Raw genomic sequence first — 12,143 nt, forward strand, 5'->3', positions numbered from 1 at the left:
TTGGGCATTAATACCTTGCTGTTTCTGTGCTCTCTGCCCAGGTACCTGCTGACCGAGCCTTAAATTGTGAGATTTGTGGCTGGGGACAGCGGCTCGCTGCCCCTCCTGCTCCCAGCACCTCGCCTTCCTGAGCGCCCCAGTGGCGAGACACGAGGGGCCTGCAGGGATAATAGGCTGCCACCCTAATTAACGGGTAATGCAATTTATTCCCACTCAGAACCTCCTGAAAGGCCGTACACAAGCGATGTTGTGTTAATCACTGGCTCCATTAGACGTGTCACTGCATTAAACGCCGTCAGCGTTCATACAGGGAACTGGAATTGCAGCAGGTAATGACTGGGCTTCACACACTTTTTTTTTGGTATTCTCTCAAATTGCGATCTAGTGAACAGAAGGGATATTATTTAAAGCAGAATTAATGGTTTAATCTAAACCAGAACTGGGCTGGAGCATGAAAACACTCAGCGCCTTCCCTCTGCAGATGGCCCGTGCGTGCAGGATGCTGACACCCTGAGCGCGTCCTCCCGAGGGATGCCGACGTGCCAGCCAGTGGAAATCTTCCCCAAAAAAAGGGTCCAGGTCAGAACTGAGAGCAAATGAGCCAGCCCCAAATCAGCCAGATTAACTACGGTACCTGGGGTTACGTCAGGTGAAATAAGGCCGGAGCAGAGCTGAAAGTTGCTTTGAAAGTGAGGCCGATGAGTTGGTGTAGATGAAAAATGGGGAAAAAGGCAACAAATAATGAAATAATTGAAAGAGCAGTCAGGCCTTGGGACGGGTTGCCCAGGGAGGTGGGGGAGTCCCCGTCCCTTGGGGTGTTCAAGGAGAGGTTGGACGTGGTGCTTGGGGACAGGGCTTGGTGGTGACATTGGTGGTAGGGGGTGGTTGGAGGGATCTTGGGGGTCTTCTCCAACCCTAATGATTCTAATGTTCAGGCTGAAGAACGATGCTTTCAATGCGTTTCCATAAAGTCAAGGTGTAGCTGAAATACAGTCAAAGAGATTAAAGTAGACATTGTTTTGTATAATCAAGACCTACTGTTAATAATTTCCAGCTAAATGAAGTCTTCAACTTTTTCTGGAGCCTGGCCTTCCTTTGGTTCCCCTAGTTATACCAACTCATCTTTTTTTTTTTTTTTTTTTTTTTTAAACTGTATTAATAAAAGACGAACCGAAATGGTGTCAATTTTGACCAGATTCTTTTATAAGGTCTGTGATGGCTTAAATATATTGAGATGAGCTGAATCAGCTTCTAGTTAGGGTGTAAGCAGGAGGTGGTATCTGTGAAAACGAGATTGTGCTGCAAACCTCTGAGACCACGCGTGCTGTCACAGCAGAAATTTTGGGGGAGAGGTGGGACGTGGCCCTGTAGCTTGCCCGAGTTAACCTTTAGCAGATGAACGGGATGGTAATTGAATTATTGTTTGGTGGATCCCAAGTGAGGGTCAAGCTTCAAACGACTTAACTGGAAAATTGTCGGCAAATGATTGCGATTTGAATGTCGGATAAGGTCAGGAGGTCTTCTCATGTTCAAAGGGGCTTTGGCTGAATGCTATTAGCATGTGATTTGTGTAAAATGAATTTTAAGCAGCGATGTGCAGATCAGGAGAGAAATAATATCTTTTGGGTTTGTCTTTTTTCTTTGTTCGCATCCTCTAATATTTGGACGTGTGCTGTCTTTTGTACAAATAAATAATTCCTGGTAGCTACCTGCAAGCAGAGGAGACAATAGCACTCCATTTCGAAAGAAAAACACGAGGAAAAGGTCCTTCAGAAGCACTTATGTGCTGATTTCACAAAAGACTAGGGCAAATCACAACCAAACGCCGGGGAAGGCTGAAAGGTGAGGCGCTGACACGAGGACGAAAGCGAAACACGGTGGAGGAGCGCGTTTCATCCCGAAAGGCTCGCCTGTGCGTTGTTTACTCTCCTCCTTGCAATTGTGCTTAAATTTAGATCAACCGTTCAATCTCTCGAGAGCATGAAGGATGTGCCTGTCACGGTTAGCCTCCATCTTTTGAGAAGGCTGTAAAATATCTTTATTTCGAAGTAACTCCGTGTTTATAAATTACTTATATCGTTATCTTTGCGGACTTGGTCTGCAAAGAAAATGAAAAATAGCTTTATAAACTTCCCGAAGCTTGCACGCCACGCTTGTTCTTTTCCTGTAGGATTTTTTACATCTCTTTCCATGTCATCTTTCTATTCCCCAGCTTCTGTACGGTGGGAGTGGGAACTGTCTTCAGATCCGTGCATCGGAGTGGCCGAGGAACGTAAGATGCCACTTCCACCAACGCCTGCATAGAAATACTTGTGTTAAAAACTGTTTACGTGTAAAATTGTTGATTTCCCTCGATGTTTGAAGGCTCAAAGCCTTCAGCTTTGGGAAGCAGCAGAGCTGGTCCCCCACGGAGCTTTTCCACAGGCGCAAAACAAACCGGTGACAAATATCTGGGTGAGGTGTCCCTCGTGCCTTGCGTTTATGGTAATTTCAAGTGACACCAGCCCTGTTTTTAGTTCTGAGTGCTCCCTAGGAAGAGGATTAAGCAGCTGGTGTCCTGGGATGTCACCAGGATGGGGGACAGAGACCTGGGGCTGCTGTGTCCCGTCCTCGCCGTGGTGGCAGCAGGACGGTGCTGTCCAGAGACACGCTCTTGTTTGGCTCACACTCATTCTTCACCATGAAAACCTTTCCATTTTGCTTCTGATGCAGCTTAGTCTGAGCTCAGTGCTTGGCAATCCCCGGTGCAAGCCGGATTTGAGCCACACGTTGGCCGCTGACCTCCCTCGCTGCTCCTGTTTGCCCTTCATCTGGAGTCGTCCCCCGGCGTGATGGGAGCGTCTCGTGCACTTTCATGGGAAAGACAGAAGAGATCCAAATGTAACCAGGTTACAGCCGGGAAGCATCCCGAGACTGTTTGCTAGCAGCAGCTTCCCATGGCGTTCCTGCTGGAGCTGCTCCTTCGGCTTCGTGGTTGAGCCTCAGCAGCTTCTAAGCAACTCAGCATCCCTGCCACGGGGATTAGAAAGTGGTGGAAGCGTCGTGCAGCACAGAAATACTTTGTCTGTTTATAATTCATTTCTATTAGTCTTTTTGTTGCGTATTCATGGCCACGAGCAAGTGCTGCAAGTCATTGTGGCGAAGGAGGTTTAATTTTGCTAATCCTGTTTTATTCCCATTTCAGGGCGGCTGTTCGAACGCCACAATGCGGGGCCTGTAATGAATTTAAAACGGGTTTTTGAATGGTATTGTCTTGCAGATTGTCTTGGAAGCTCGTCTGAATGTGTTTTAATACTAGATGCTAAAAAGGAGGAAAATCATCCAGCTGAAATGCTGTTCGCATGGCTGGAAATAATGCCCTGCATACCAAGCAAGGAGGAAGCACAAGCCTCTTCCTCACAATACATTCATCCCCCTAACGCAATTATCATCTTTTTATCTCAGCTAAGAGGCATTTTCTTCCATCCTTCTCAATAAGTGTGTTTTGTGCTGTTTGGCACAACACTTAGTGCAAGCCAGACATACGCAGCAATAATTTTCACCAAATCATCATTTATTTCTACTCTTTACACCCAGAAAAGCTCAAGTGAGATGATGGCTGTGTTGAGCAGGGCTCTGTAGAAATGCAGTCGTGTCTCCATCTGCCCCCTGTCCTGTTAGGAAGGGACTTGCTGAGATGAACAAAGCAACCAGCAGCCCCTTTGGCTTCTTCTGAACCTGCAGCATTTTTTTTCTTCTCATGCTCCCAGCCACTGGGGTTATGAGGAAAGGTGTGCAATTGCTGCCTCTCCACCTTCTCCAGATCCTTTATTATTATTATTTTTTTTAATAGGTACTTTATTCCCTGCCCCACTGGGCATTTCTTGTCCAGGCTGAAGTGTCCTGCTAATGATTTAATGGTTAATTACGGCCAGGGAATCTTTGCAGCCCTCTGAATCTCTCCTCCTGTTCTCTCAGGTCCTGCTTGTGGCACCTCTGGCATAAAGCATCGCGTGCAGGTAGTAATTCATAGTAGTAATTCGTGTGTAGTTATTTCTGTGTACAAAGTGGTTTTGGTGTGTGTGGGGGGCAGGTTTCTTTCCGAAGCTTCACCCCAGTTGCCCATCACCTTTCCTCCGACCTCTTGCGGGACGGAGAGGCTGAACCCACTGAAGGGCCTGCAGGTAACTTCAAACCATGCGCCAGGTGGGGACGTTCAGAGCAGAAAACCAAATTAATCCTGCTCCAAAGGAAACCCTGAGAGTGCAGTGTGTGGCTGGAGGAGCCTCGGCACAAAGTGCTGTGATCTCCGATCGTCCCTGCTTGCACCAAAGGGTTTGTTAGGGTGGGCACATCCCGGGATTGTCGTGGTGCTGCCTCCTGGCAGGGTGATTTGTGGCCATTAAGAGTCTGAAACACCCCCTTGCCTTCGGATATGGAACCTGCATCGCAGGGAGATGAAAAAAAACATCATTAATGGAGGCGTGGGCAGGGAATTTGGGTGAAAAGGAGGCGGTTTTGGCTGCGGTGGATGCAGCTTCTTGCGCGCTGAGCTGCGCCGGCACTTTGGGGAGCACATTCCCCCACTTGGCTGCTGTCAGATCATCTCCTCATGCTTCCAACTTACTTCTTCAACTACCTGCTCAGAGGAGCAACATCCTACGTCCTCTGGGGGCTCCTTCGGACTCGTTTTATTTTGTCCTGCTGCGTGTGGCGTGGTGGAGAGGTGAGCAAACACATCTGGAAAGGCGCCACGGCTGGGCGCTGCCGAAGGTGTAAATCCTTCCCTCCTGCTTTACAGCCCCGGTTGCTTCTGCTTTGAGAATTGCTCCTTCTGTGCTACCTTGGGGGAGGAGGGAAGGTTAATTAATTAAGCAGTAATTGTTGTCAAGTCGGTTGTTGCCAGCATTTAACATTTGACTTGTTTACTATCCGGAGGTATGGCGGAAGGAGTTAATGATCTATCAAATGGTGCATCCATCATCAGAGGCTTGTTTGGGAAGGACGGCTTTATTTATGAGCTGTAAAACAATGCGTTTAAAAACCCCACGTTTTGGAGAAAGATTGTTGGGGTTCATGTTTGAAATTGTCACTGGGTAGCTGTGGAGACAAATGTGTTGCCTAATAAAGCCTAATGACTGATTTTCCCATTAATCAGAACTGAGAATGTGCTTCATTAAGATAATTAACTGAGCAGTTGCTTAACTGACAGTCGGTAGGCACAAATTCCCTAGTTACTTGCTTTCCTCGAAATGAAAACTCCCAAGCAGGGCCGTGCCAATCTCGCCGTCTGCGCCGTGTCCGTGGGCACCGCTGGGCTGCTCGGCGCATCCGTGTGCAGCGCCCAAGACCTGGGTACGAGGTCGTTGTCATCAGCTTGAGCTGCTCCGTCTCTCCAGCAGCAAAGAGCCTTTTATCTGCTGATTTCGGAAAGGCCAGACCTTATTTCTTGTTGTTTTTGCCACCCTCACAACATCAGCTCCTCCAAGGGGAATTCCTTGCCTGAATTTTCAGCTTTTTTCGCCGCGCGCTAGAAGTGGGGTCGTGAATGCTGAGCCCCACGAAGGTAGGGTTGTGTAAGATGAATCCACTCTGGGTGTATTTGTAGGCAGTATACGCCAACAGTGAAGAAGTTCAGAGAAATAGCTGAGGGATCCAGAACTTGAATTCCTAAATACGCTACCTAGTCGTAACGCCTGGTTGTAAATCCTTTTCTTTGCAGCTCCCCGTGTCTTGAATTATAACGTGGCAATGCGAGCGTGGAGCACAGCTCAGAACCTTTGAACAGAAGCCTTAACACAGGCACTTTTCTCAACTCTGCTTTTCTTTTGTCTCCAGAGTTCCCGGTCTTCCACGATGAACCCTGTTTACAGCCCCGTTCAACCTGGGGCTCCCTACGGAAACCCGAAGAACATGGCTTACACAGGTAGGTCTGGCGCTCAGCGGCTGCTTGTGGACGTCCACGTCTGGTGGTGAGAGCAGGGGCTTGTTAATGAGCCGTTAAACCCCTTAATTAAGGGAGAAACAGGATTCCCACTCGGATGGGAATGCAACTCTTCGGCAGAGTCGGTGCAGTAAGGTTAGCGAGAATAAAGAGACCTCGGTTCCTAAGAAGAGGGCACCTTGGAAATCTGAAAGAAAAGGAACAAAAGGGTGTATATTTAAACAAACAAATGCCCAAGAAATTTCTGGGGCAATCAGCTGAAAACTGGAGGCTTGGCTCCAGAGCTGAACTGAGCAATTTGGGTGCACGTGCTGGAACGGCCCTGCCACGTGCAACGGGGACCCTGCTGCAGAGAGTTGCTGTGGAGGACGTGAAGTTGTTCTGATAGATGGAGGTTTAAAGTGCATTGCTGACTGGTTTCTTGGAAATGAAGATTTAAAGAGCATTGTTGGCTGATTTCTTGTTTCCAGATTGCGCTTTGGTTGAGTTAATCTCGTGTTGGACGGCGCGTCTGATGGTTGGTTGAAGTCCGTCTTCGGAACGGAGGGAATTGTCTAAAAGTGTCATATTTAATACTTGAAAAAGGCACTGAAATTTGTTTACCAGAGTTATGTAACTAGCAGGAAGCTCACATATACAAATACGGAAAGAATTTAGCTCAGAGAGAAATTGTGCTCTGGGAAAAGCAAATCTCAACCTAGGTGTACCTGTGCTCTTCCCTGTGCGTGATGTTTACCCGTAGGTGCTCTTCTGATCTGGTAAGCCCCTTAAACGTCACCCTTGGAAGACTCCCCCTGCTAACATGTTGTTGGATGTAATTAGCCATCAAACGTCGCGTTGCATCAACGCTGCCTTCTTTGTGTTTGCGCCGCCTGTGGTGTGCGTTGACTTGAACCGAACGCGTGAAACTGCTCGGGAAAAGGCTTTTGTGAAGCAAAGTGGTCAACAGCAAATGAAAATGAGCATAAATGCTCTCAGCTACTTCATTTACAAAATATTCTCGTTGACTCTAGTAGCTGTTTCTGATCAGTCGAGCCGGCTGTATTGCTCGAGGAAGCCTGTCTGATACTCTGGAGCAGAGAGTTCCTCAAAGAGGTTTTGCCCCGTTTTTATTCACCCTTTCTTTTTTTTTTTTTTTTTCCCGGTCAAATTTATGCGTGCTGCTTTGTTGGAGATACTGCAGCTCAGGGGAACTTTGGTCTTCCAGCCAAAGCACTAGAGGCTTAGAAAAAAAAAATTCGCTGTGAATAATCATCTCTTCAGGAATATCACCATTGTAAGAGGACTGCAGACTCCAGCAGTGCTGGGGTGATAGAATGAGCTCCGAAGTGCACAGTTATTTTCCTGCACTGGAAAGAGCAGCAATCTTGTGCTTTCCAGAGCATGGATGGTTTTGACAAGAGGCTACTTCTCCCCCACTTTACTTTCTTCGCACGTGTTCAAAACTCCACGCTAATATCCTTTCGGTGTAGGTTTTCCCTGTCTGCTTTCCAACAGTTGGATGTTTTAGAAGCTGCCTTCCTGGCACCGGGTAAGGCAATTTTATTGAAATATCGAGGTTCAGGCTGTGTACAGTTCGTACATTGACCTTTCTGGAGGGAGGAATTTAGAGGGTGGTTTCTATTTTAAATGAACCGAGTCTACATGGCTGCTTTCCGAATAAGTCAGATGGTGACATTAGAAGGAAATTATCTTCTAAAATAACCTGCTGGTTAAGCAGCGTGAAGATTATGTTGTGTATTTCAGTATATGAAGCCATTGTCCACCTCCAGCAGGTTGTGCCAGCCCTGGTCGGTGGCACAGGAGGGAGGACCGGAGGGCTCCAGCCGCGTGTCCTGCAGGGGTCGTGGTGATGGAGGAGGCGGCGGTGGACGATGACCTTGGAGAAAAAAAATCAGAGGCAGATCAGACTTGAGAAAATGTACCAAGGTCTTTGGTTATGTCAGTGAATGCTCCAAAAGGGGGAGATTGGCGTGGCTGCACCGAAGCAGTAACTGGTCCATGGGCTCTGTTCTTACTCCCAGAATGGGTGATAGGCTAAAGGACATGTAAACTCAGGGATATTTTCTTTGCTAGGCAAATGGTATTCCAGAACTTCTTTTAAAAATGAATTTGCTTGAATATTTGGTGGGAAAACTAAATGATATTGTGAAAAAAGGGGAACAAATAAAATGATTTCCTTTAAATAGCAAAGACAAGCAACTGTGGAGGGCGTTCTCAATGACTGCTAGCAGAAGGCTGCCGTGACTGTTGCGTTAGAAATGCCAGGTTCAGCCTATCTAACGCTTGCTTTCTGTCTGAGATTCATTTGCAATGCTTTAACTTGCATTGTTCACCCATGTAGTGGTTTATTTACGTAGCCACAAGCTATTCTGGCGGATATTAAAACTCACACAGACAAACCAAACAGACTTTTCACAGGAGAGACATGAAGCTAAAGGGTTGGTAGGTATTTTCTTCTCAAATTGCTTGAAAATAATAGCTGAGGCGTGTGAGGTGGTAGATCTGGAAGGGACGTTGCCTCCCGGCCCTTGCTCAAAACCTTTCCGTGCCCCAGGAGCTCATTATGGCTTTGAGGTTTAACGAGTTCCTGGGTTGTGATGGTGCCTTGGTGGCCGAGAGCCAAGTGGCAGAGCTCCTTGGGTGCCCCTCTGTTGGAAATAGCAGGGAAGCGAGCTCTGGAGGTCTTTCCAACCCTTATGATCCTTCCTCGAGACAGAGCATGTGGTGTCTGTCCTGAGATTTTTATCTGAGACACAATTTGGGATACGACGCGTAATTTATATAATTTCTGTAAGAGTTAAAAAATTCTTTTTGGAATAGTAGAGGACACTGGAAAAAAAGTAATGCTAAAATAAAATAATGCTAAACTTTATGTCGGGCAAGAAATGGAAATCAGGAAAACCACTGAAGTGTAATAACGTTGAGGTAAAGGTTGACAGCCCTAAGCGATGTTCTCGGTTTGCTTTAGAGTTCAGCTTTTTACCCCAAACCCAGCACAGCACATGTATTACTTCAATTTTTGTCCTGAAAGTTCATGCATAACCCATTAATTTCTAACCTTGTGGAGTACAACTCCGGGGGGATGTAGGCTGAAAAAAAATACAAGGGTGGTAATCGGGATAACGGCACCTTGAATTCTTCTCTCTTGTGGCTTTTCAGTGCTAAATGCAAATTCTTTATAACAAATAGATTGCTTTTGGTTTAAATCATCAGTTTTAATCTGATTTTCTTTTCCTTCTCACTTCTTTGGTATTTTCTGTGCTTGTGAGAGACGTCTATTTTGAGACAAGCAAAACTTTGGTACCAGATTGGCTGTTGTTTGTTGGGGAGAAAGGGGAAACCCTTGGCACATGCTCAAGTACTTGGTGTACATCCGTTCAGTTACTTTATTTTTTCCATTCAGCACTTCCTTAAAGAAAATGTAAAGGGTAGCTTATTTCCTAAGTTATTATTAAAGTGCATTAGATGACTTTTTTTTCTGGAAATTATAATAAAATACGAAAAAAAATAGCAGAAAACCAAAGTTTTGAAGTAGAACTGCTAGGTGAAACAGTCAGAAGTGTTAAATTCATGTGAGATGTGTTTATCAAAACATCCTGTATTTGAAGTAGGAGATTTATTAAATAAATCTTCTTTCTGATTAAAGAAATAAATCTATTAGTTTCTTCTGTAGTTAGTAAATCTAATTTTCTGGGTCCTTAAGAACCACAGATCTATTGCATTGCAGCCTCCTTGTTTTTTTTTTTTTTTTCTTTTCCTCAATTGAAAGAGGCGAATAAGCCTGGTGCATTTTCCAGCTGGTTATGGAGCTGGTCCCAGGGGACACGGGCAGAATATTTTCCCTGAGGACGGGGCTGTGTCTTCCCTCCTGCTCCTGCTTCCCAGGTGCTCGTCGCCGCTTCCCCTCCGCAGGTTCGGCTTGCTTGAGAGCATCAGCAGCAAGCGGTGTTTGAGTATCGTCTGCTGTTTAATTAAAGTAGGCTGTAATTAACTCGGATCTTAATGTAAGCTGTCGTTTTAATTGAGGTTAACTCTAAAATGCGTTTAAGGACTGTCATTTGCTTTTTTTATTTATGGAGAATCCACTTTGCCTATCCCAAACGTGAGCCGTTGAAATGCCTGGTTCTTCTTTGACGCATTTACCTGCTGTTAACTCCGAGTATTTTGCAGAAGGTCACGAGCCTGTTACCCCCTTAACATGCACATCGGTCCAGCAGCCTCCTCTTGCAGCCCTGTGCCACGTCGTTGACTGCAACAAGACCGTGCCATGCGCCCAAGTGCTGGTGATGGGATCCCTTTCAGTGCAGAAGAGTCTCCAGCAGCTGTTAATGCCGTATTCTCAATCCTCTCAGCATCTGGGGATGCCAGGAGATGCTTAATACTCAGAGGAGCCGTGCTACCACCACTCAAAACACAAATGGAGTCAACTTTGGGCAAGGCGCATGTCCTTGGGGCGCGCCAGTCCTGCAGCAAACAGACGAGCTCGCTGGTGTGGCATCAGGGATGAAGAATTGGTCTTTCCTCTAACTTGTTTGACTTGAAGCATGAAACTCTCAGAGTGCTTGTACAAGCTCACACCCTTCTTGTTTTCCCTCTCACAAGCTGATTAATATGCCGATAAGATACTTCAGGAGCCTTGGGTAGACTGACCCTGTATTCACTGCAATCATTACTAAATAATAACTGATAGGAAAGGGCAAGAGCCTGGAGATGGGAAGCTGGTGAGTGAATCTCCACTTCCTTTTAGGTCAGTGAATCTCCACTACCTTCCTTGGAGAGCCTTGCTCTGCACTGCCAGGTCTACAAGGAGCTCACTCTTCCCCTTATTTTTCCCTTGGAGAGGGCAGGAAGGTAACACCCTCCGTTGCCCCTTCTCTTGCTTTTCAGGGAAGATCAGGCAAGCCCTCTTCTGGTCCTGCTGCTGCTGGCCTTGCTCCATCCCTGCAGCTTTTCATGCCATGCAAAGGCTTTTTCTTCTCTCCCCCAGCTGGCAAGGACCTGCATGGGTACGGAGAGCTGGCCTCGTTTCACCAGGAGGAACCTGACGCCTTTTAATAAAAGCCTTTGTGCAACTGGGTTCTGTTCAGTTGCCTTTCCAAAGTGGATTAGCCTAGACTGCCCAGAGGCACTTCTCGTGAGCCACTAAGGTGAAATAAATATTCCCGGGTAGCTGCTCAGCAAGTTTGATCCTGCGCAGGATTCACCAAGAATCGCATTTGCAATTCATCCGTGGTCTGGCTGCAAGACCCAGTAGCTTTCTTAGATGTTCCTCCTGAAGTAAGGATTGCTGCTTCTTCAGCTTAAATAACAAAACAGTCTTATTTCTGGTGATTTAAGGACACATCCTAAGCACTTTGTCATTTGTTTATCATGTCTCCCCATGTCACTGTTGCTCTTTTTGCGCTGTCTGCAAGGGCTGGGTTCATTTCCTTCCCCAGTTAATTGATTTTCCGGCTTCTTCAAGTAGCACCCTCTCAGAGAGATTTTTTGAGAGCCCTAAAAGAAAGATATGATAGTAGCATAATTTAGATTTACAGTGTCATGCACACTTGTGGTTATTGCTCTAAGATTGTGGGATAGAGAACGGGCACGGCTGGTAGGCAAACAGCTCTGTGAGTCGGTGTACTAATTGCTCGTTTGTGTGCTGGTGGAAAGGCATCAGTTTGATTTTTTTCTTTTCTTTTTTTCTGAGTTCTTGGAGGTCTTTCAGGGGGATCCCCAAGAGGGTTACGGAGTTGTGCGAACCGATGCTCGTAGAGTTGTGAACCATGCTGGCACGCGGCACAGGTCTGGAAGCCAAAATCGTGCAGACAGCGGAGCCTAATTCTGTTTGAACAGAAATCCCTTTCCATAAATGCGAGTTCAGCTGTCACGAGGAGACAGAAATCAAACCACTCCAGCCCCGAATGAAAATTATTTTTCTCTGTAAAGGTCTGGGAGGATGTGAGCGAGAGATGCGGAGAACTGCAACGTGCCCACACAGCCCTTGCGGAGTGTGAATTTTCATAGAACCACCGAATTTGGGTTGGAAGGGCCCTCAAATCTAATTCCAACCCCTGCCATGGGCAAGGACCCGGTTTTGTCCCTTTTCCCAAGGTGAAACCACAGCATTTTCTCTGACATAACAACCAGTAGAGGGAATCGGCATCTTCCAGCCATTGGTTTTGTTGGCAGGACGAGACATTTTGGGGCTCTTCTATGTATTTTTTATTTTTTT

General features: G+C 46.4%; 1 protein-coding gene across 3 annotated transcripts in view; it reads left to right on the forward strand.

Moving 5' to 3' along the window:
- The window catches only part of FAM168A (family with sequence similarity 168 member A), a 163,865-nt gene that overhangs the window by 83,396 nt on the left and 68,326 nt on the right, over positions 1 to 12,143 (forward strand). For all 3 annotated transcript variants that reach the window (XM_084305999.1, XM_084305998.1, XM_084306000.1), the window contains one exon: positions 5,818 to 5,905. In XM_084305999.1, the coding sequence (XP_084162125.1) occupies positions 5,836 to 5,905 (70 nt within the window). In that variant the 5' untranslated portion in view covers positions 5,818 to 5,835. The remainder of the gene's footprint in view (positions 1 to 5,817; positions 5,906 to 12,143) is intronic.

Source organism: Netta rufina, assembly GCF_964035555.1.
Source record: "Netta rufina genome assembly, chromosome: 1".
Lineage (NCBI taxonomy): Eukaryota > Metazoa > Chordata > Aves > Anseriformes > Anatidae > Netta > Netta rufina.